Source organism: Pavona decussata, unplaced genomic scaffold, assembly GCF_977016875.1.
Source record: "Pavona decussata unplaced genomic scaffold, jaPavDecu1.1 SCAFFOLD_153, whole genome shotgun sequence".
Taxonomy (NCBI): domain Eukaryota; kingdom Metazoa; phylum Cnidaria; class Anthozoa; order Scleractinia; family Agariciidae; genus Pavona; species Pavona decussata.
Window position 1 is genome coordinate 1969 of NW_028145565.1, and position 25532 is coordinate 27500.

General features: G+C 41.4%; 2 protein-coding genes and 1 long non-coding RNA gene across 7 annotated transcripts in view; 2 read left to right on the forward strand and 1 right to left on the reverse strand.

Moving 5' to 3' along the window:
• The first annotated feature begins 10053 nt into the window (after nucleotides 1-10053).
• Nucleotides 10054-19794, forward strand: LOC146466105 (uncharacterized). 4 transcript variants are annotated; one of them, XR_014868107.1, is made up of 5 exons: nucleotides 10054-10587; nucleotides 14528-15761; nucleotides 18273-18331; nucleotides 18943-19119; nucleotides 19729-19794. It is a non-coding gene; the product is annotated as an uncharacterized LOC146466105 (long non-coding RNA). The 4 variants fall into 4 exon arrangements; XR_014868105.1 differs by lacking the exon at nucleotides 10054-10587 and adding an exon at nucleotides 16442-16467 and having other exon boundaries at nucleotides 15645-15761; XR_014868106.1 differs by lacking the exon at nucleotides 10054-10587 and adding an exon at nucleotides 17848-17889 and having other exon boundaries at nucleotides 15647-15761.
• Nucleotides 14739-25532, reverse strand: part of LOC146466106 (regulator of microtubule dynamics protein 1-like) — a 19664-nt gene continuing 8870 nt past the window's right edge. The window contains exons 2-8 of the mRNA XM_085127711.1: nucleotides 25062-25448; nucleotides 22017-22106; nucleotides 20098-20153; nucleotides 19715-19802; nucleotides 19579-19609; nucleotides 18186-18322; nucleotides 14739-16341 (exon numbers count right to left, since the gene is read on the reverse strand). Coding sequence (XP_084983837.1) covers nucleotides 16300-16341; nucleotides 18186-18322; nucleotides 19579-19609; nucleotides 19715-19802; nucleotides 20098-20153; nucleotides 22017-22106; nucleotides 25062-25448 — 831 coding nt within the window. The 3' untranslated portion in view covers nucleotides 14739-16299. The remainder of the gene's footprint in view (nucleotides 16342-18185; nucleotides 18323-19578; nucleotides 19610-19714; nucleotides 19803-20097; nucleotides 20154-22016; nucleotides 22107-25061; nucleotides 25449-25532) is intronic.
• LOC146466107 (uncharacterized) overlaps nucleotides 20411-25532 on the forward strand; it is a 108054-nt gene continuing 102932 nt past the window's right edge. For both annotated transcript variants that reach the window (XM_085127713.1, XM_085127712.1), the window contains exons 1-3: nucleotides 20411-21005; nucleotides 22075-22174; nucleotides 24013-24167. Coding sequence is in view for 1 of the 2 variants with exons in the window: in XM_085127712.1 (XP_084983838.1) it covers nucleotides 24152-24167 (16 nt within the window). In the remaining variant the exon portion in view is untranslated. The remainder of the gene's footprint in view (nucleotides 21006-22074; nucleotides 22175-24012; nucleotides 24168-25532) is intronic.

The window sequence follows — 25532 nt, forward strand, 5'->3', positions numbered from 1 at the left end:
GAAAGTGGACTCCCGAAACGGAAACGGTCCACATTCCCATTTTTACCCAATTAGGGTGGAAAATCCCCGCCAAGATGGCATTCTTGTGCAAATCTTAAACCGGAAATGAATTGCTAGCGTCTGTCTTACCTTGAATCCTTTGAATCCGGAACCGGAAGTCCACTGGCTGACCGGAAACGGCAAACTTTTCAACTTCGAGCGGGAAAATCTCCATCAAGACGGCCTGCCTGCGAAAAAAGGACACCGGAAATGAAATCTCCACAGCCGGGGCACCTGGAATCCATGATCGAAAGTGGACTCCCGAAACGGAAACGGTCCACATTCCCATTTTTACCCAATTAGGGTGGAAAATCCCCGCCAAGATGGCATTCTTGTGCAAATCTTAAACCGGAAATGAATTTGCTAGCGTCTGTCTTACCTTGAATCCTTTGAATCCGGAACCGGAAGTCCACTGGCTGACCGGAAACGGCAAACTTTTCAACTTCGAGCGGGAAAATCTCCATCAAGACGGCCTGCCTGCGAAAAAAGGACACCGGAAATGAAATCTCCACAGCCGGGGCACCTGGAATCCATGATCGAAAGTGGACTCCCGAAACGGAAACGGTCCACATTCCCATTTTTACCCAATTAGGGTGGAAAATCCCCGCCAAGATGGCATTCTTGTGCAAATCTTAAACCGGAAATGAATTGCTAGCGTCTGTCTTACCTTGAATCCTTTGAATCCGGAACCGGAAGTCCACTGGCTGACCGGAAACGGCAAACTTTTCAACTTCGAGCGGGAAAATCTCCATCAAGACGGCCTGCCTGCGAAAAAAGGACACCGGAAATGAAATCTCCACAGCCGGGGCACCTGGAATCCATGATCGAAAGTGGACTCCCGAAACGGAAACGGTCCACATTCCCATTTTTACCCAATTAGGGTGGAAAATCCCCGCCAAGATGGCATTCTTGTGCAAATCTTAAACCGGAAATGAATTGCTAGCGTCTGTCTTACCTTGAATCCTTTGAATCCGGAACCGGAAGTCCACTGGCTGACCGGAAACGGCAAACTTTTCAACTTCGAGCGGGAAAATCTCCATCAAGACGGCCTGCCTGCGAAAAAAGGACACCGGAAATGAAATCTCCACAGCCGGGGCACCTGGAATCCATGATCGAAAGTGGACTCCCGAAACGGAAACGGTCCACATTCCCATTTTTACCCAATTAGGGTGGAAAATCCCCGCCAAGATGGCATTCTTGTGCAAATCTTAAACCGGAAATGAATTGCTAGCGTCTGTCTTACCTTGAATCCTTTGAATCCGGAACCGGAAGTCCACTGGCTGACCGGAAACGGCAAACTTTTCAACTTCGAGCGGGAAAATCTCCATCAAGACGGCCTGCCTGCGAAAAAAGGACACCGGAAATGAAATCTCCACAGCCGGGGCACCTGGAATCCATGATCGAAAGTGGACTCCCGAAACGGAAACGGTCCACATTCCCATTTTTACCCAATTAGGGTGGAAAATCCCCGCCAAGATGGCATTCTTGTGCAAATCTTAAACCGGAAATGAATTGCTAGCGTCTGTCTTACCTTGAATCCTTTGAATCCGGAACCGGAAGTCCACTGGCTGACCGGAAACGGCAAACTTTTCAACTTCGAGCGGGAAAATCTCCATCAAGACGGCCTGCCTGCGAAAAAAGGACACCGGAAATGAAATCTCCACAGCCGGGGCACCTGGAATCCATGATCGAAAGTGGACTCCCGAAACGGAAACGGTCCACATTCCCATTTTTACCCAATTAGGGTGGAAAATCCCCGCCAAGATGGCATTCTTGTGCAAATCTTAAACCGGAAATGAATTGCTAGCGTCTGTCTTACCTTGAATCCTTTGAATCCGGAACCGGAAGTCCACTGGCTGACCGGAAACGGCAAACTTTTCAACTTCGAGCGGGAAAATCTCCATCAAGACGGCCTGCCTGCGAAAAAAGGACACCGGAAATGAAATCTCCACAGCCGGGGCACCTGGAATCCATGATCGAAAGTGGACTCCCGAAACGGAAACGGTCCACATTCCCATTTTTACCCAATTAGGGTGGAAAATCCCCGCCAAGATGGCATTCTTGTGCAAATCTTAAACCGGAAATGAATTGCTAGCGTCTGTCTTACCTTGAATCCTTTGAATCCGGAACCGGAAGTCCACTGGCTGACCGGAAACGGCAAACTTTTCAACTTCGAGCGGGAAAATCTCCATCAAGACGGCCTGCCTGCGAAAAAAGGACACCGGAAATGAAATCTCCACAGCCGGGGCACCTGGAATCCATGATCGAAAGTGGACTCCCGAAACGGAAACGGTCCACATTCCCATTTTTACCCAATTAGGGTGGAAAATCCCCGCCAAGATGGCATTCTTGTGCAAATCTTAAACCGGAAATGAATTGCTAGCGTCTGTCTTACCTTGAATCCTTTGAATCCGGAACCGGAAGTCCACTGGCTGACCGGAAACGGCAAACTTTTCAACTTCGAGCGGGAAAATCTCCATCAAGACGGCCTGCCTGCGAAAAAAGGACACCGGAAATGAAATCTCCACAGCCGGGGCACCTGGAATCCATGATCGAAAGTGGACTCCCGAAACGGAAACGGTCCACATTCCCATTTTTACCCAATTAGGGTGGAAAATCCCCGCCAAGATGGCATTCTTGTGCAAATCTTAAACCGGAAATGAATTGCTAGCGTCTGTCTTACCTTGAATCCTTTGAATCCGGAACCGGAAGTCCACTGGCTGACCGGAAACGGCAAACTTTTCAACTTCGAGCGGGAAAATCTCCATCAAGACGGCCTGCCTGCGAAAAAAGGACACCGGAAATGAAATCTCCACAGCCGGGGCACCTGGAATCCATGATCGAAAGTGGACTCCCGAAACGGAAACGGTCCACATTCCCATTTTTACCCAATTAGGGTGGAAAATCCCCGCCAAGATGGCATTCTTGTGCAAATCTTAAACCGGAAATGAATTGCTAGCGTCTGTCTTACCTTGAATCCTTTGAATCCGGAACCGGAAGTCCACTGGCTGACCGGAAACGGCAAACTTTTCAACTTCGAGCGGGAAAATCTCCATCAAGACGGCCTGCCTGCGAAAAAAGGACACCGGAAATGAAATCTCCACAGCCGGGGCACCTGGAATCCATGATCGAAAGTGGACTCCCGAAACGGAAACGGTCCACATTCCCATTTTTACCCAATTAGGGTGGAAAATCCCCGCCAAGATGGCATTCTTGTGCAAATCTTAAACCGGAAATGAATTGCTAGCGTCTGTCTTACCTTGAATCCTTTGAATCCGGAACCGGAAGTCCACTGGCTGACCGGAAACGGCAAACTTTTCAACTTCGAGCGGGAAAATCTCCATCAAGACGGCCTGCCTGCGAAAAAAGGACACCGGAAATGAAATCTCCACAGCCGGGGCACCTGGAATCCATGATCGAAAGTGGACTCCCGAAACGGAAACGGTCCACATTCCCATTTTTACCCAATTAGGGTGGAAAATCCCCGCCAAGATGGCATTCTTGTGCAAATCTTAAACCGGAAATGAATTGCTAGCGTCTGTCTTACCTTGAATCCTTTGAATCCGGAACCGGAAGTCCACTGGCTGACCGGAAACGGCAAACTTTTCAACTTCGAGCGGGAAAATCTCCATCAAGACGGCCTGCCTGCGAAAAAAGGACACCGGAAATGAAATCTCCACAGCCGGGGCACCTGGAATCCATGATCGAAAGTGGACTCCCGAAACGGAAACGGTCCACATTCCCATTTTTACCCAATTAGGGTGGAAAATCCCCGCCAAGATGGCATTCTTGTGCAAATCTTAAACCGGAAATGAATTGCTAGCGTCTGTCTTACCTTGAATCCTTTGAATCCGGAACCGGAAGTCCACTGGCTGACCGGAAACGGCAAACTTTTCAACTTCGAGCGGGAAAATCTCCATCAAGACGGCCTGCCTGCGAAAAAAGGACACCGGAAATGAAATCTCCACAGCCGGGGCACCTGGAATCCATGATCGAAAGTGGACTCCCGAAACGGAAACGGTCCACATTCCCATTTTTACCCAATTAGGGTGGAAAATCCCCGCCAAGATGGCATTCTTGTGCAAATCTTAAACCGGAAATGAATTGCTAGCGTCTGTCTTACCTTGAATCCTTTGAATCCGGAACCGGAAGTCCACTGGCTGACCGGAAACGGCAAACTTTTCAACTTCGAGCGGGAAAATCTCCATCAAGACGGCCTGCCTGCGAAAAAAGGACACCGGAAATGAAATCTCCACAGCCGGGGCACCTGGAATCCATGATCGAAAGTGGACTCCCGAAACGGAAACGGTCCACATTCCCATTTTTACCCAATTAGGGTGGAAAATCCCCGCCAAGATGGCATTCTTGTGCAAATCTTAAACCGGAAATGAATTGCTAGCGTCTGTCTTACCTTGAATCCTTTGAATCCGGAACCGGAAGTCCACTGGCTGACCGGAAACGGCAAACTTTTCAACTTCGAGCGGGAAAATCTCCATCAAGACGGCCTGCCTGCGAAAAAAGGACACCGGAAATGAAATCTCCACAGCCGGGGCACCTGGAATCCATGATCGAAAGTGGACTCCCGAAACGGAAACGGTCCACATTCCCATTTTTACCCAATTAGGGTGGAAAATCCCCGCCAAGATGGCATTCTTGTGCAAATCTTAAACCGGAAATGAATTGCTAGCGTCTGTCTTACCTTGAATCCTTTGAATCCGGAACCGGAAGTCCACTGGCTGACCGGAAACGGCAAACTTTTCAACTTCGAGCGGGAAAATCTCCATCAAGACGGCCTGCCTGCGAAAAAAGGACACCGGAAATGAAATCTCCACAGCCGGGGCACCTGGAATCCATGATCGAAAGTGGACTCCCGAAACGGAAACGGTCCACATTCCCATTTTTACCCAATTAGGGTGGAAAATCCCCGCCAAGATGGCATTCTTGTGCAAATCTTAAACCGGAAATGAATTGCTAGCGTCTGTCTTACCTTGAATCCTTTGAATCCGGAACCGGAAGTCCACTGGCTGACCGGAAACGGCAAACTTTTCAACTTCGAGCGGGAAAATCTCCATCAAGACGGCCTGCCTGCGAAAAAAGGACACCGGAAATGAAATCTCCACAGCCGGGGCACCTGGAATCCATGATCGAAAGTGGACTCCCGAAACGGAAACGGTCCACATTCCCATTTTTACCCAATTAGGGTGGAAAATCCCCGCCAAGATGGCATTCTTGTGCAAATCTTAAACCGGAAATGAATTGCTAGCGTCTGTCTTACCTTGAATCCTTTGAATCCGGAACCGGAAGTCCACTGGCTGACCGGAAACGGCAAACTTTTCAACTTCGAGCGGGAAAATCTCCATCAAGACGGCCTGCCTGCGAAAAAAGGACACCGGAAATGAAATCTCCACAGCCGGGGCACCTGGAATCCATGATCGAAAGTGGACTCCCGAAACGGAAACGGTCCACATTCCCATTTTTACCCAATTAGGGTGGAAAATCCCCGCCAAGATGGCATTCTTGTGCAAATCTTAAACCGGAAATGAATTGCTAGCGTCTGTCTTACCTTGAATCCTTTGAATCCGGAACCGGAAGTCCACTGGCTGACCGGAAACGGCAAACTTTTCAACTTCGAGCGGGAAAATCTCCATCAAGACGGCCTGCCTGCGAAAAAAGGACACCGGAAATGAAATCTCCACAGCCGGGGCACCTGGAATCCATGATCGAAAGTGGACTCCCGAAACGGAAACGGTCCACATTCCCATTTTTACCCAATTAGGGTGGAAAATCCCCGCCAAGATGGCATTCTTGTGCAAATCTTAAACCGGAAATGAATTGCTAGCGTCTGTCTTACCTTGAATCCTTTGAATCCGGAACCGGAAGTCCACTGGCTGACCGGAAACGGCAAACTTTTCAACTTCGAGCGGGAAAATCTCCATCAAGACGGCCTGCCTGCGAAAAAAGGACACCGGAAATGAAATCTCCACAGCCGGGGCACCTGGAATCCATGATCGAAAGTGGACTCCCGAAACGGAAACGGTCCACATTCCCATTTTTACCCAATTAGGGTGGAAAATCCCCGCCAAGATGGCATTCTTGTGCAAATCTTAAACCGGAAATGAATTGCTAGCGTCTGTCTTACCTTGAATCCTTTGAATCCGGAACCGGAAGTCCACTGGCTGACCGGAAACGGCAAACTTTTCAACTTCGAGCGGGAAAATCTCCATCAAGACGGCCTGCCTGCGAAAAAAGGACACCGGAAATGAAATCTCCACAGCCGGGGCACCTGGAATCCATGATCGAAAGTGGACTCCCGAAACGGAAACGGTCCACATTCCCATTTTTACCCAATTAGGGTGGAAAATCCCCGCCAAGATGGCATTCTTGTGCAAATCTTAAACCGGAAATGAATTGCTAGCGTCTGTCTTACCTTGAATCCTTTGAATCCGGAACCGGAAGTCCACTGGCTGACCGGAAACGGCAAACTTTTCAACTTCGAGCGGGAAAATCTCCATCAAGACGGCCTGCCTGCGAAAAAAGGACACCGGAAATGAAATCTCCACAGCCGGGGCACCTGGAATCCATGATCGAAAGTGGACTCCCGAAACGGAAACGGTCCACATTCCCATTTTTACCCAATTAGGGTGGAAAATCCCCGCCAAGATGGCATTCTTGTGCAAATCTTAAACCGGAAATGAATTGCTAGCGTCTGTCTTACCTTGAATCCTTTGAATCCGGAACCGGAAGTCCACTGGCTGACCGGAAACGGCAAACTTTTCAACTTCGAGCGGGAAAATCTCCATCAAGACGGCCTGCCTGCGAAAAAAGGACACCGGAAATGAAATCTCCACAGCCGGGGCACCTGGAATCCATGATCGAAAGTGGACTCCCGAAACGGAAACGGTCCACATTCCCATTTTTACCCAATTAGGGTGGAAAATCCCCGCCAAGATGGCATTCTTGTGCAAATCTTAAACCGGAAATGAATTGCTAGCGTCTGTCTTACCTTGAATCCTTTGAATCCGGAACCGGAAGTCCACTGGCTGACCGGAAACGGCAAACTTTTCAACTTCGAGCGGGAAAATCTCCATCAAGACGGCCTGCCTGCGAAAAAAGGACACCGGAAATGAAATCTCCACAGCCGGGGCACCTGGAATCCATGATCGAAAGTGGACTCCCGAAACGGAAACGGTCCACATTCCCATTTTTACCCAATTAGGGTGGAAAATCCCCGCCAAGATGGCATTCTTGTGCAAATCTTAAACCGGAAATGAATTGCTAGCGTCTGTCTTACCTTGAATCCTTTGAATCCGGAACCGGAAGTCCACTGGCTGACCGGAAACGGCAAACTTTTCAACTTCGAGCGGGAAAATCTCCATCAAGACGGCCTGCCTGCGAAAAAAGGACACCGGAAATGAAATCTCCACAGCCGGGGCACCTGGAATCCATGATCGAAAGTGGACTCCCGAAACGGAAACGGTCCACATTCCCATTTTTACCCAATTAGGGTGGAAAATCCCCGCCAAGATGGCATTCTTGTGCAAATCTTAAACCGGAAATGAATTGCTAGCGTCTGTCTTACCTTGAATCCTTTGAATCCGGAACCGGAAGTCCACTGGCTGACCGGAAACGGCAAACTTTTCAACTTCGAGCGGGAAAATCTCCATCAAGACGGCCTGCCTGCGAAAAAAGGACACCGGAAATGAAATCTCCACAGCCGGGGCACCTGGAATCCATGATCGAAAGTGGACTCCCGAAACGGAAACGGTCCACATTCCCATTTTTACCCAATTAGGGTGGAAAATCCCCGCCAAGATGGCATTCTTGTGCAAATCTTAAACCGGAAATGAATTGCTAGCGTCTGTCTTACCTTGAATCCTTTGAATCCGGAACCGGAAGTCCACTGGCTGACCGGAAACGGCAAACTTTTCAACTTCGAGCGGGAAAATCTCCATCAAGACGGCCTGCCTGCGAAAAAAGGACACCGGAAATGAAATCTCCACAGCCGGGGCACCTGGAATCCATGATCGAAAGTGGACTCCCGAAACGGAAACGGTCCACATTCCCATTTTTACCCAATTAGGGTGGAAAATCCCCGCCAAGATGGCATTCTTGTGCAAATCTTAAACCGGAAATGAATTGCTAGCGTCTGTCTTACCTTGAATCCTTTGAATCCGGAACCGGAAGTCCACTGGCTGACCGGAAACGGCAAACTTTTCAACTTCGAGCGGGAAAATCTCCATCAAGACGGCCTGCCTGCGAAAAAAGGACACCGGAAATGAAATCTCCACAGCCGGGGCACCTGGAATCCATGATCGAAAGTGGACTCCCGAAACGGAAACGGTCCACATTCCCATTTTTACCCAATTAGGGTGGAAAATCCCCGCCAAGATGGCATTCTTGTGCAAATCTTAAACCGGAAATGAATTGCTAGCGTCTGTCTTACCTTGAATCCTTTGAATCCGGAACCGGAAGTCCACTGGCTGACCGGAAACGGCAAACTTTTCAACTTCGAGCGGGAAAATCTCCATCAAGACGGCCTGCCTGCGAAAAAAGGACACCGGAAATGAAATCTCCACAGCCGGGGCACCTGGAATCCATGATCGAAAGTGGACTCCCGAAACGGAAACGGTCCACATTCCCATTTTTACCCAATTAGGGTGGAAAATCCCCGCCAAGATGGCATTCTTGTGCAAATCTTAAACCGGAAATGAATTGCTAGCGTCTGTCTTACCTTGAATCCTTTGAATCCGGAACCGGAAGTCCACTGGCTGACCGGAAACGGCAAACTTTTCAACTTCGAGCGGGAAAATCTCCATCAAGACGGCCTGCCTGCGAAAAAAGGACACCGGAAATGAAATCTCCACAGCCGGGGCACCTGGAATCCATGATCGAAAGTGGACTCCCGAAACGGAAACGGTCCACATTCCCATTTTTACCCAATTAGGGTGGAAAATCCCCGCCAAGATGGCATTCTTGTGCAAATCTTAAACCGGAAATGAATTGCTAGCGTCTGTCTTACCTTGAATCCTTTGAATCCGGAACCGGAAGTCCACTGGCTGACCGGAAACGGCAAACTTTTCAACTTCGAGCGGGAAAATCTCCATCAAGACGGCCTGCCTGCGAAAAAAGGACACCGGAAATGAAATCTCCACAGCCGGGGCACCTGGAATCCATGATCGAAAGTGGACTCCCGAAACGGAAACGGTCCACATTCCCATTTTTACCCAATTAGGGTGGAAAATCCCCGCCAAGATGGCATTCTTGTGCAAATCTTAAACCGGAAATGAATTGCTAGCGTCTGTCTTACCTTGAATCCTTTGAATCCGGAACCGGAAGTCCACTGGCTGACCGGAAACGGCAAACTTTTCAACTTCGAGCGGGAAAATCTCCATCAAGACGGCCTGCCTGCGAAAAAAGGACACCGGAAATGAAATCTCCACAGCCGGGGCACCTGGAATCCATGATCGAAAGTGGACTCCCGAAACGGAAACGGTCCACATTCCCATTTTTACCCAATTAGGGTGGAAAATCCCCGCCAAGATGGCATTCTTGTGCAAATCTTAAACCGGAAATGAATTGCTAGCGTCTGTCTTACCTTGAATCCTTTGAATCCGGAACCGGAAGTCCACTGGCTGACCGGAAACGGCAAACTTTTCAACTTCGAGCGGGAAAATCTCCATCAAGACGGCCTGCCTGCGAAAAAAGGACACCGGAAATGAAATCTCCACAGCCGGGGCACCTGGAATCCATGATCGAAAGTGGACTCCCGAAACGGAAACGGTCCACATTCCCATTTCGCAGTGCTAGCGGCTTATATCGCCTCATTTCAAACACAACAAAAGCGTTATTTATTTCTCGTCGAGTCGGAAATTTGTTCTCACAACCATCGAGTTTTCGCGTGAAGTGCGTTTGAAAAGATTTGTTTTTATTTCAAAAACGGGATATTTCAGTCTTATATATTGGTTCAGGATTGGAGGTTCCCTTTGCATTGTGGGTAATCCTGGAAAATTTTGACAGGGAACACATAGGGCCGTGCCAACATACAAAATTTTTTAAGTCTTAAAGCACCTCTTCGTTTAGCCAATTCGAACACGGCATAGCTTGGCAAATGGGCCACAACTCACGGAACTACTGTCAAAGTTCAACGGCGGCCTTGACAGTTTTTTTGCAAGAGGTTCTCAAAGACTTCCCGTCTGGATCAGTCCGACCGCCATTTGCAAAAACAACAGCGCCTAAAAAGCACTTTTGACAACGGAGGAAGGACAGACACGTCTCGTTTCTTTGAAAGGTGTCAGTGACTTGCGGGTATCCAGACTTAATGATGTCTTTTTACCACCAGACGGTCAAAATATTAAGAATAACGACGCTACATCAATACTACGAACGTTCGTTAACAAAGCGTCACCTTCCCGCCAAAGGACGTCACAATACGCTGCAAAATTATTCTTTTCCAGATTCCCGAGGCCTTTCAACCATGGACAAAGGAAAAAGGATTAGACAACTAAAACTCTGGCTTTTTTCAGCGTTTCTTTACACGGATCCAAACGAGTAAGTCACTATTAATTAACATGTACCTTGCACTTCTCTGTATTCCCTGTACTTCTCTGTATTCCCTGTTTCAAGGGAACAATAGCTAGAAATTCAACATAAAACAAAGAAAATTTACACTTCTTTTAACTGTCAAAGCAATACCACTGACACAGAAACATTCTACTTTATACGCTTCCGGGCTAGAGTTGTTTGAAAGCCGATAAACGCTAATCGCCGATTAAAAATTAACCGAGGTTTTCGTCTCGAATAAGTAAGGATTTGGAGCTTCGTCAAGCAACATCACTTGACAGTTTTAAATCTCGACTTAAAACCTATCTTTTTAAGAAGCATTTTTATAGTTTGTAACTTAGTTTATTTTATTCTCACGGTAATGTATTTTCGTTTTCTTTTAAACATATGATTGTAAAGCGCTATTGATCAGCACATGTAAATATGCCCTATATAAATTGCTAAATTATCATTATTATTATTATTATTATTATTATTATTATTATTATTGAATATTTGACAATAAAAATCTGCCATAAAATATTGTAAAACGTTTCCAGAACGCCATTATCAAGTGAAAGTAAATAATGAAACCGAGTATAAAAAGGGAAGAGATGGACAAATTGAAAGTTAAACACAGAGTTTGGCTCTAATGGAGTCGCTCTTTATGAAATGTTGTACATAAGAACAATAAGACACAATTTAAACACCCAGAGCACTTCCATTAGAGCCAAACTCTTTGTTTAACTTTCAATTTATTCATCTCTTCACTATATGTACTCGGTTTCAGTATTTTACTTTCAGGCCCTGGTAGAATATCTGATATATGTCTATTCTCACTAACCTAAAACTTCGTTTCTACTTGAAATTTGATAAGCACAATGAATAACCAAGCTAGAGCCTAGTTTAACTCTGTGTATTAAAAGGAAGCCGGCGGTTTTATTGTCATCTTGTCAAAATTAATTATTAAACCTCAAACAACAACAGAATGCAGGACCACACTTAACTCGGGTGCATGACAAATGCAGACTTCAGGATAACATACTGGCCTTTTCCAATTCATTAAAAAATTCTTGTGCAACCTCCACCAATCCACATCGCGCGCTGGCTGCTTCATACGCTTCAAGAATACTTCCTACTCTCACGGTTGTCCTTCAGGAATAAAATTATACCGTAGGGTTAGTTTTGGGAAAATGTTGTCAAACTAATTATAGAGGGTACAGTAGTTTGAGCCCTCAACTCACTGACAATATTTTGTAGCTAGGACATTTCACAAATCATGCATTTTCAGTTTTTCATGTTTGGCAAGTAGTAATTGCTGATAAAAAGATTTGAGTTGCATTTAGTTTTCAGTACTGGCAAGTAGTCATATGTTTCCTCTCAGAGAACTTAAGCACAGCTTGCTATGGTAGTAGAAATGAGAAGGTCAAGCTAAAATAACATATTCAATGTGCAATATCACTTGTGTATTTGGGGCCGGTTGTTCAAAAGCTGATTAATGCTAATCCATGATTAAAGGTTAACCAAGGTTTTCATCTCGCTCATTTAAAGTCGTTTTTGAAAGCTAATTTTAAGCTAATGTTAAAGACAAGTCTAAGTCAAACCTGATCAAGGGACAAAAATCTTTGGCAGATCCTTTAATGATTAGTGATTAAACTTGAATCAAAGTAAACACGTTAATCCAGGATTAGTTTAATCCAGCTTTCAACAACTGGGAAACAACATGTGGAAAGTCTTGATACCTTGATTAGTATAATGAAAGAGCTCTGTAAATGAATTCATGGGGTCATTGCCTTTAGAGCAAACAAGGTGGATTTTTTGCAACAAAGGCAGGCTTTGTGCATGGCATCTCTGCAAGAAGGTCAAGCTACATAAAAATGTTATTTTACCAGTTTGTCATCACAAGTCAACAATAGCAATAGCTTTAGGGGCTTACAGACAATGTATATAAAATAGATAATCATGGGGATATATAGAATATTTACTTGATCAAAAATTCACCCTCAAATCAACATACCTTTTCTTTTCAATAGTGAAAACAGAAAAAAATGTTTTGGATTTGTAGTAGCTCACTACACCTGTTTCTTTCAAAAAGGTACTGTCCACTGCTCTCATTTGGATTATTCATCTCTGCATCTGGACAGTTGAAAGGGCCAGGATGATAGAGAAATGAGGAAAAGAAACTTTCACAGCAGTCATTCTTAACTAGTTATTTTGCAGTAAAATATCCTCTACAGTTACCACTAGCTACTATCAAGTTTCATGAAGATTGGATTCCTAACAACTCATAACAATTTAGGTCATTGTCAGGGCATGGTACCTATTAGCATATGTTAATTTACATCTTGTAAAGTTTGATCCTTATTATATAACATTGATTTTAAATTGTTTCTTCTTGAGTGTAGCCATTTTTCAGTTGGACCTACATAACAGCAACCATTGAGGGGAATGCACCACATCCTAACATTACAAAGTTACCATCTGTATTTCTTAACCATGCTAACATTAGATCACTGGTCACACTAGGCATCATATTCATGGATCAAGGCAAATTTAGAGCTGTTTTCATGTGTTGCAAAGCTCAGTTCTGCTTGATTCACATGTTATGTTGTATAACCTCTTTACCATCCCTTTTACCATACAGGCTCCAGTTGTTCAAAGGCCGGATAACTTTATCCAGTGGATAAGTCACCGTCTGACAGTTTCAATCTGTGCAAAGATTTCAGTATTTCCTCGTGCACAAGCGAATATACACACTCTAACCACTGCTTAGTTGGGGAGTGTACGAAAACCTTCAACAACATTCAACGTGAAGTATATTTTAGACGCTGAAGAGTGCCTTATCCAGCGGATAAAGTTATCCGGCCTTTGAACAACTGGGGCCAGGTGTATATCAAGCAAGGTGTCTTGCTTGCCTTATTACCTCCAGATCTTAATGAATTTCCAAATACATAAACCTGAAGACTTAACACAAATATTGTATTTTTCTTTCGTTGCCAGTGCTAAGGTAAATGAACCAATATCAAAAATATATAGACCAGAGACGTCTAACCACAAGTCATGCTAACACTTCCTTATAAATCAAGTTAAGAGAAGGGAGAGAGCTGGTTAACTTCAAAACTCTATCCTCATTTCTCATGGAGTATAGTTTACAAACAACTAAAATTAATAAAACTAATATGGAAAGCATTACTTACAAACAGTATGTTCTCGTGTTTAATGTAAATGCTTGTTCTCACGTAGCTTTGTACAAGAATTCAATGTTCAATATACTGTGGATTATGCTTGGTTGATTTCTAGTTTTAGTTACGATTTTGTCTGGGGGTGTATAGGTCCTCACTTCCTCTATCCACCACTAAGCTAAAGTAGTAGAACCAAAGCCTTATTATTATTATTATTATTATTATTATTATTATCATTATTATTATTATAAAAAAAAAATAATAAAATCTTTCTTTATTATAATATTCCAAGCAAAATTGATATTTACAAGTTAAAAGTAGAAAAAAAGAGCTATTAAAACCTATTTACAATTCAATATTTAAAATTCATTTCGATTAAAAAAAAAGCGACTATTTCCAAGTACAACAGAGCTATTTTCAAGCACAATTTATTATTATTATTATTATTATTATTATTATTATTATTATTATTATTATTATTATTATTATTATTATTATTATTATTATTATTATTATTATTATTATTATATAATGATGCCAGCCAGTCAAAATCTTCTTCGACCAGTGAAATTCACTTCAGTCTTACAGTCAATCAGTAACTTCATTGTCAGTTGTGCTAGTTGGCTACAAGTGGCCTACTGCTTGGCAACACTTCTGAGAGTGAAGTTACAACTGCAGGTAAGCACTGGCCACTCACACATAGAACCACTTGGATTCATGTAATTAGTTTCTTATCAATTAATCTCACATTCTTTTGCAAAATTCAGGAAGCATCACTGAGTTGGAGATTGTGCAAGCCTCAATCTTTTCATAAGAAGTATGACTATGGCTTCTGCAATTCTTCATGTGTGGAAGAAAAGCTTCAAAATGTTGAAGCATCTGAGGAAGACAGAGTTCTGTCCCTTTATAATTAAAAGCCGAGAGTGAATATGCTGCAAGAAAACCGAGGGAGTTTAAACACCAGACCATTCACACAGGTGTGTAAAATAAAGCATTTTTATACATCACCTCATGGTTGTCATAAAAAAAAATACATCAGTTATTATTAAAAAGATTAACAAAAGTCATCATTCTTGAAGGCATCACACCTCCTGTTCTTTAGAGATCCTGCAAGTAATGGCTGTGTTCGGAGTGGCTGAGGTTAAAGAGATGTGAACAAATAAAATAAAAATTCCCATTAAAATAACTGTACATAGTTGGTGATTGTCTGAAATTAAACATTATAAAATTATTTACGCTTCAGTTCAAATCACAGTCAGTCACTTGTGTTTGGTGTGTCCCTGGAGGCACTGATTAGCATCCATCTCTGGACTGACATAGCAGCAGCTCTGACTGATATTAAACAGCCTGTTTTAAGCCTTGATAATGATAGACAAGCCATGATAACTACAAGCCTTGTTAATATTGATCAGACAGATGGTTGCAATGACAATCATAAACCAGTTGGATTATCACTTAGTGGGCATGTAAAACTAAATTACCTCCACCCGCAGAGTATGATAACAACTTAAGCCATGATATGCCTGGACAAATAGATAAACCATGGTTATATTAAAGCTTGATCATGGGAAGTCAGCTAGGTTGTTATATATATTAGATAGTTCGGCATTAACTTGTTGACATTGAAAATGTTATGTTATTTTTTAGAATTGCCAATCCATCATTTGACCACCCTTGAAGAGCTGTTAATGAAAGACTGGGTCATGGTAATACATATCCTCTATCCACCAATCAATCCAATAATATTCCGTAACACAGACTGCGAGGTGTTCCGTCAGTGGTCTGCTCAAGAGGCCTTTGCAGTGACCCTATGTTGGTTGTTTCGAAGGACCCCTAAGACTAGGGAGATTGTAAAAGTATCGAATCTTCATGTGGAAGTGGAATAGGAGATAAAGAGAAGTCCAGTATGGTCATCCCTACAGCTGTCCTTGGCACTTTTCTGACCAGTTTGCCTGTTAATGAGAAGGAAACATTGCCTCCTGTGTCAACTGGTGCTAGCTGGTATGTAATGCATGTCATAAGTGTGTCTCCTAGCAGGTTCTGTCATGGCTGTTGTACACAAGCAATTTTTTGCATGGTCAGGCAATGTGATCTTTTCGTCAAAAATTGTCACAACCCAAAGAATATTGAGACAATAGAAAATTGTCAGCCTCACTTACAAAAATCAATGAGGTTGTTTTATTGTTCATAGGTGAATTTCTCTGTCAAAAAGAGGATTTTCCAAACCCATTTATGCGCATTTTATAGACTATCGGGGTGTGAATATATTGTGAAAGTGTCAAGATTGCAGGATCAGTATTAAAAAGTAAACAACAATTATTATATTACTCTGAATATAATTGTTTATCACTATGAAATGTCTTGATTGATGTTTTAGTCTCTTTCCTTTATTTAAACTGTGGGAATAACTACTATAAACTTCACTTCGGAGTTTTGCAATAAATAACTTGTATTTCAATTCGGACACCCAACAAGAATGCAGCAAGAATCATTGTGTGAACCAAAAGCTGACCATTCCTAAACTGCAATAACTGCAACATTAAAAGTGCTTCTGCATCAGTTCTTGAGCTTCCTCCTGTGCCTTTTAGAAGGGAAATAAAGAGAAAATAATATAAATACGTGTGAAATAACTTAGTGAGGAAAAGACATGCGTACACACAGATTTTTTTTTACTTTTCCAGGGATATGGGGAAAAGGTTACACCTAAGTAAGTTTATTTTCGGTCAAATATGTCATTTTCGGTTGTCTTTTTCAATGACCAGGTTTAAAAGCCATCATGATTCCCTAAACAGTCATTTAGACATAAAATGTTTATTAGTTTGTCCTCGAATATATAATATATAGGATCGTGGTGGCCTTGAAATTCCAAACTTATCCCTGCACAGAGGCATGGGGCGACTTTCACTAAGTTACAGCACTAAGGACTCACTCAAGATAAATTTAAACTTAGAAGTGCTGCGTAGCTGATGGACATAACCATCCCTTTAGTTTTGTTGGTATGACATTCTCAAGTTTTTTTTCTTCAAGTAGTTCATTTACTGAAATATTGCCAATTCTGTTTACTAAATCGGTCAGTATAAAATGCAGACTGCAGACTGCAGACTGCAGACTGGGTATAAAATGCAGACTAGGTATAAAATGCAGACTGCAGACTGCAGACTGGGTATAAAATGCAGACTGATATCAAAACCGTCTCTTCGTCAAATACAGGATAGATTTTCAATTTTCAACTTACCCAAGTGTCACGCAATCACATTTCCGAGATCATCTCCCACGAAATTGACCTTATTTTTGACCCATTTCTCAACAGTTTGCTTCTTTATCTTGATTTGGTAGCTTTCAGTTCCTGAGGCCCTTTCTTCACAAAGAAGACTCGAGCTTAATCGCTTTGCATTAGTTCGTAAACAATTACGCCCATGACAGTTTTCATATATTATTATTATGAGGGAAACAGACTTGATTTCTGAGGGGGCAAGCAATTTGACATCGACAGATTTTAACTAGTTTCTTTGAATATTAACGAAGTTTGTCAAAGACAAATTGTATACTAGCAATACATGAACACATATTTTATTCAAAAAACATTATTTTACTGCCACCCTGACTGCCACTTACCGATGTCGCCGGTGTCACGGCGAAAAGGTCAACCACGTGCGAAGTAAAGGTCATTCGTCAACATTATTGCTTACGTCATGCTTTGCGGTTGTTTTTTTCAAGGTTGACGCTTTTCGAAAAGAATATAATAATGTCAAATAAATATTTCATGGGAAATGATCTCGAAAGACGATTGTATGACACTAAGTTCAGTTAAAAAATTCAAAATGTATCCTGTATTTGACGAAGAGGCGGTTTTGGTCTCAGTCTGCATTTTATACCCAGTCTGCAGTCTGCAGTCTGCATTTTATACCTAGTCTGCATTTTATACCCAGTCTGCAGTCTGCAATCTGCAGTCTGCAGTCTGCATTTTATACTGACCGTTCACTAAATACTTTGAGACAGAAGTAAAGCACCATGCCACTTCATTGCTAGAAAGCGCCTTTGTCACATTTTTAATTTGTACTTGACTATCATCATATCCCACCACCAGCATTGGTTTGTAGCCAGGACTCAATTGACCAAGTTTACGTAAGTAAGTAAGTAAGTAAAACCTTTATTTTGACACGATGAGTATTTAAGCTATGCAGCTTGTGGGGTCGTGTAAATAATATAAAAAAATACATAAACAATAACTGTAATAAAATTGTAAAGTAAAATAAGACTTATGACTTCTTATATGTATAAACATAACATTGAAATTTGAAATTATTGTATTGTATTATCAGCCGAAAAGTCAAAAGTTCTAATGCATTGTGCCATTAATTAACCGCTTCTGCACCGATAATTTCTGAAATTTCTGCTTAGCATATGTGTTCCCACTTTACTGACCGATTTGTCATCCACAGTTTTGCATGGATTACTGTTCGCTGCTTTGTCCAGCCATCTCTTAGCTTCCTCTTTTTGATTCTGTTGTAGAAATGTTTTTCCAAGGAACAGATGATTTTTGCTGTAGAAGTTTGGCTTCACTTGGCCATGTAAGAAAAAACAAAGTGTTGTTTATTTTCCCAACTATTTATTAATCTTGTACCCAGATGTTCTCACTTCGGGTTTTCTCTGAAGATCAACCTCTAGGTACAAGATCACTATTTATATAATAAAAGGGAATGCCTCCTTTGGGCCTGCATGGAGAGAAGGTTGGCATGTTCACTCAACTCGCTACAATATGACTTGGTAGGATTTTTAGAGATGTGGCTCCTTCAGGATGGCTAAACTTTTAACCTGTGTGACATGACCCAGGCAAGCATTTTCAGGATGGCTCTCTTCAGTATAAACTCTTTGCTCCTGGCATCAGGTTACTTTCAGAGGGTTGCTACAACAACTGTCCAATTTTATTGCAATTAATTAAATAGGAAAGTCATTTCCTTCAGGATGGCTAAACTTTTAACCTGTGTGACATGACCCAGGCAAGCATTTTCAGGATGGCTCTCTTCTGTATAAACTCTTTGCTCCTGGCATCAGGTTACTTTCAGAGGGTTGCTACAACAACTGTCCAATTTTATTGCAATTAATTAAATAGGAAAGTCATTAATTTGAAAACTTTATGGAAATGCTGTGTTCTTTTGAATAATTTATTATTTTTACACAGTTTTTGTGTGGCACCAATACCCTATACGAGAGATGTTCACATATGAAATGTTGGTTTGGTGTGCCCCTAAATTGTCACAAAGCATGACATGAAGAGGAAATGAGGCTCATCGTCAACCACAAGACTCACTCCACATGGGATGAAAATCGAATTCTGAGCTCTCTTTAACAGATACAGGTTATTTTCTTGTTTTCTACTAGTTAATATTTGCATGCACGCATTGAATCAATTTGACCTAATCCCTGGCCTGCCGCATACAACTTCAGTTTTGTTCTGATTTGCAATTGTGATGTTCTGCTGGACTCAGCGTCGGTGACTACTTCCTCCAACAGTTCAGTGGCAAAGTGAAAAGTCCTGCTCTGGTTCAACTTTTAAAAACAATGCTTTACATTCTTTCAAGCAACAGTTTCTCAGTTGTTTTTACTTTTAATTTTTTTTAACATTTCGCTAACCTATTCGAATCAAATTTTCTTCCAGAGCTCTTATTTAAAATAGCACCTTTCTTTTGTTAAGCTAGGTCAGCATGGTGAAATAACTGACATAACTCAGCTCCATTCCCCTCTTCCCACCCCTCAAAGGTGCAAGTCAGTCTTAAGTCTAAAGCTGGTGGGGGAGTAGGGGTGATTGATTACTCACATTCTTCAGCTTTCTGAAAATGTCCTAGTGCCTATGAAAAAAAAAATAATAATAATAATAAAAAACGGAAACAGTTTTACCAACAAATTTAAGGCATAAGACAGGATACTGATGCCACATCAATATTAATTTTTACCTCTTCATATGTAGCAGTTGGTGGTGATGCAAATATGGCAGATGCTAGTTTCCTTGTCACCCAACCCATGTCAGCAAAGGTAAAACACCTGTACACAGTAAAAAAAGACACACTGTGGTTTTTTTTTTTTTAATGTGTTTGAAAAAAGTTTGAAGAAAACACAGAAACAAAGAATAATTATTATTCAAACGCAGTAATCTGAGTGCTGCTCCTTTTCGATTTGTGGTTTGGTTGGACTTTCAGTCTTTGCTTTGTCTGGTAACAGCCTTTGTTTATGAGAAAATGTTTTCAGTTACAAGATGGGAAGTGCTTTAGGGACAGGTATTTGGGGAAACATGGTATTGCTACAAATTAAAAGTCAAAACAGGGCAAAGTGGCCTTACCAAATACCAAGTAAATGACGAGAAGTTGGATCAGTGGGATTCAACTCAATCGCTTTCTGCAAAACAAGTTAAGTTGAAAACAATAATTATTTCAAAAGCTTATTGGATTTTCAAACAATGTATATCATGTTACAGTGCAAATGATGATTGTGAATGATGATTGTTTAGCTATTTTTAAATTCGTTTGATCTTGTGAAATCATTTTTTAGGTAATTTAATTAATTTTATTTTATTTTTAATTTGCAGGGCTCCACTGAAAACCGCCAAGGCGAGTGGGCTCCCTGGATAATTATTATTATTATTATTATTATTATTATTATTATTATTATTATTATTAAAGAAATAATAGCAGTCATTGTAAATATTAATAATGTAATAAGTCATCAATTACTCATTCTCATACGCAAAACTATAATATTTATCCTGGGTGTTCACGTTACAGAACAGATGGGTTTTTCAGTGAGGTACTACTGCGCTCAAATAATAAATAAAATCAAACCACAAATGTCAAAAAAGTTACAAGTTGAAATTTCAAACAAGATATTTTAAATTCTGATTAAAAAGAAAATTGTGAGTGCATGTTAGTGAATGCTTCATCTACCTATATCATTCTATTATCATCATATCTAACTCAATCCAATGTTTTACAAGGCACTTGTTTTTGTATCAGTATGGGGAGATGTTCCCTTAACCCTTCTGTAGGAGTTCTTGCCTCCACACTTTTTCCTGTTGTAAAATATTAAGCAATACTGCTATTTTAAAGCTTTTCTTTTGTCTCCCACTTTCTACACGGCTCTCACAGACTTTGCAGGTACCACACCGATAAAGAGATAAGAGATAAAGATAAAGATTTTAATTATTGAAAACAATACATGGCAGCCAAGGGCTGAATTGCGTACCGTTAAAATGTAAGTAATAAAATTACCTAAATATATAATAAATTATAATGCCATATAATAAATTGCTATTAAGTTCGATTTAGTTCGAAAAGCTATTTACAAGATCTAAAATTAATTCATACGGTATTTATATTAAAACATGACTCAATAACAAAATTATATCTTGCACGTTTCGTGTTTATTTTTGGAGCGTCAAAATTGCGTGTTCGTCGGAGCGAATGTTTGCAGGTCTGATGTGAAGGTGGCAATAATGCCCGTAACCTATGATCTGAATCACTTAGGATTTCGTTGAAAAGCGTGACACAAATATTACTGTGGTGGACGCTTAGCGGCCCTATCTCCATGTGAGTAAGAGCTTCATCGTAACTGAGGCTGGGGCATATGATTTTTAAAGCCCTCTTCTAGACTCGCTCTAGTTCATTAACACCCCTGTCTACAACAAAGGAAAAGTTTTCAGCAGGAGCTGTAGCTCAATCAGGTTATTCATTGGGTCACTATGATCACCTTCTCCATTGAGAATAGAACTTTTGGTCAAATGGTGACAAGGGTATCAGCTGGTTTCAGCTGGAGAGCACTAATGGCAAATTCCAGATGATGAAGTAAACCAAGCTAACCAGTTATAATTATGCTGCCATACCCTTTCCATACAAGATTTTGTCAGTTTGGAATCCACCCCACCTCTCTGGAAATGAAAATTTAGCTTCATATTCCCTTGACTTTCGCTTATGGCAGCCCCTCTCCCTTGGAATTAAATTACAGTGTATAATACCCTTTCATCACGGGTAAGGATATTTTCTTGGTCTGCACATTCTCACCAAATTGTTCCCCAAATAGCTGCCTATTTTATTGGAGCATGCTGCAATTATACTTACAATAATCATTTACAATAATGAATTATGATTATGATGATGATGATGATGATGATGATGATGATGATGATGATGATGATGATGATTATTATTATTATTATTATTATCATTATTATTGATACCCTAAAGCCATTGATATTTGAAATCTCACCTCAAAATGCTCCTTCATGACGAAAGCATTCTCTAATTTAGCCTTTGTTCCTTCATAGTCTCCAACATTAGAGAGTGCGATTGCATACCACTGTTGAGGACAATACAGAGATTTGAGGCACTGGGCTACAGCAGATAATGTTATTAAAACAAAAAGAGGTATGGTAACCATAACTTAAGTGAAAGTTATTTGTATTCTAATCAACATTCCTAACCTTTCCATTTGCACCCCTCATATTTGGGCCTCTGTTTTTGAAAGTTTTGCTTCCTCTACAATCATGCTTATATGCATAAGTCACCTTTTTCCCCATGACATAAAATAAATTATTGTAGTTTACCAATAAGGCTGATTAAAAAAACAAGGAAGGATTGAATAAGCCATGTGACTCATCAGTGCTGGCACTGACTTCCCAGGCCATGAAGCAACAATGAACATTAGTACTTGCAAGTGGAATACTGTTATTTCTCACACCAGTATTTTTGTTCAATTTTGCATAATGATAACAGTAGCCCAGGTACCCATTTACACCCGGGACAAATCCAGGGAGAGTTTGAAAGAGATATTGTGGAGTAAAGTTTCTTTTTGAAAAAAATTAATGAAACACTGGCCAGCCTTGAACTGCTGACTTTTCAATGTTCTGCAAAATGTGCTCATACAGCCACTGAACAACACCTGCATCCACACTTTGAGCTTGGCTGTACAGGAGCATTTCATAAGTTGTACATTTATACGTGAGAACTTGGAAAGTTTCTCCATCAAAATCTCCTTACTTAAAAACTGGCAAAACCATGCATTAGGAAAACCTGACAAGGAAAGCTTGTTAAACTGCAAATCTCCCTGCGCAAAAATGTTTCCTACAGGGTTGGACAAGGCCATACCAATTTTTTGAATTAGGGCCAACCCATGTCAGCCAGCTAAATGCCAAATAATGCTTACAGTACCATAGCTGAGGTTATCCCTAGCCCCCACGCTAATTCCCAAAGTGATTGAATGTACCAAGGTTTCCTTGACAAGTTGGCTTCTATGACAGTCAAGTTATATTTTTTTTGTGTGAGCCAAAATTTGGCATGTTGTACCTAATGACAAAACTTGTTGTTCGAATAAAAACTGGTCCTTAACACCAGTTTTTAAACAAGAAGATCAGTCAAATATTGTCTTGAAAATGAAAATGTCCTCTGACAGTCGAGCACCAGGGAAAACTTTTCAAGGAAGCGAATCATTTGTTATTACACAAGCAAATTAAAACTCATTGCGAAAAATTTGTTTACGTCTTTACACAAGCGAGTGAGGACTGTGGTTCAAAAGATGTCAAAGGAGCTTCTTGGGTGGTTATTACAAAGGCAAATACAAAGTTTTCATGGGTAATGATCATCACAGCAACCTTTTTCAGGCTTTGCACATAAGCATAGACACATGGTTAATAAAACTGCCTCACATGTACCAACAAAAACTCAAACTTGTAAACGTGGAACCGGCCTAACTTGAGGATAAAATTAAATCAAACAACGGTAATTGTGCAGAACAGCTCTCCTCTCTGACTGTCGGCCAACTGTTGGGCGTAAGTTGGCTGACAACAGCTGATATTTGACCGGCTATCGGCCAACCATTGACCAACAAGAGGCTGACAGTTGGTTGACAGACAACTGACAAACAGCCAGCAGTTTTGGTCAAAATTGTTGGCCAACAGTCTGCTGACAAACTGGCCAACTGTTGGCAAACTGATGGTGAAGTGTCGGTAAGTTGTTGGCTACAATGTTTTGTAAGTATTGCATGATATGTATGACCAAAACTGCATTTGAAAGGCACACTTTGCACAGTATGGGAAACAGTAGTGTCTAAAGTGCTACACTGATAAATGCAAGACCTATTGTAAGCACCAACAGGAACAGCGAAAATATGAATGTGATAACTACAGTCAATGATTTTAACTGTATGCCAATTTGGAATACTTATCTTAGCCCCAGTCTCTGAATACAGTTTACGCTTTATGTTGCAGACTGTTTATATCATATTTATTGTTGGTCATTGACTTTTGCGAACTTGGTGGCTCCTAAAGGAGCCGTTTGTAAGAAGAACAGCTTCACTCATAGAAGTGGTCGTCAAATTTGAGAGGCAGCAGCTGCCCCTCCCTCTGCATGTTGGCCATAACTGGTAAGTGCCACCAATCGAAGTTCTTTCACTGATCCCATATGGTTGTGGTGACAAGGTCATGCTTCCGGGTTCGCAATGCATTGCAGGGCGATATCTATGAGCGACTAACACAATAAGCGTTTACCTAACTCTTGGGTTAAATTAACTTTAAAATTAATAGTGTAAGAATAGTCTTTGAATGCTTGTGCATTAGAGTGAAAACTATGCAGATGACTCTCGAGTTAAATCAACTTGAAATAGTGTTTGAATGCTTGTCCAGTAGAGTGAGGCATCAGTGAGTAGTTTATGTATTACGATATCTATCAGGTTTCAGTGTCTGGTCAATTTCTACTTTGGTTAACTATTGGTAACCTGTTGGTGGACTGTCGGTAACGTGTTGGTAACCTGTCGGCTGGCAGGTGACCGACAGTTGGCTGACAGCCTGAGAGAAGAGCTGTTCTTTATAAATTATTATCCAAACAACAATTCACTGCTTATTATGTTAAGTCTTAGTGAATGAATTTGGAATGAGGACTTACAGTTTTCAAAATTTGCACAACATATTTTCAATACTATGAAACACTGGAAATCTGAATAGACAAAACAAATCACTTCTCAGCAATTTTTTTAAGGTAGTTACTGTGAAATGAAACTAGGCCAGTATATTTTTAATGGGAATAAAGTCCACCTCTGATAACATTATGTTAGGCTTCCCTGACAGTTTAGGCAGCGACATCTCAGTAAACAGAGAATGTGCAGCAAAGTTTTCTGACTAGGGAGAGAACACTGCAATGAAGAGTCGACATGCTACAACCGCTGACTTTTGGATTAAAAAGCATGGCACACTAACCATTAGACTAACAAAGCATTGTTATTGGTTTGCTTTAGCTGGAATTGAAACAGAAGGACTCTTACTTTATGACAGGCAAAGTTCTTGTCATCCAAACTCAAAGCCAGCTTGGCATGATCAAGTGACTCGTAGGTCAAAGCTTTCTTCTTCTCTGCATCCGTACTATTTTCTGCCAACATCCTACATGCTCTCGCTAATCGCCACTCAACCTCTGCATTCTGTGCATCTTTATGTTTGAAAAGCAGGTCGTATGTCTTCTGTGTTTCATTGTTATCGTACAACTCATCTGCTGTCTTCAAATCATTATCAAGCTCACTCATTGTGTTTCCAGTTTCTGACACAGTCAAAGATTCCTGAGGTTTTGAAGCTCCAAACCAACCAAGTGCAAGCAATGGAGGGACTACTTTTCTGGGTCGAGTCACCTTCACAAACTGATTACACAATGCACAGATCTACAAAACAATGACCACTAATATCACTTTATTTTCTAACACCACAAGGAGTGGGGGGGGGGGGGGAATCACCATTGATAATAA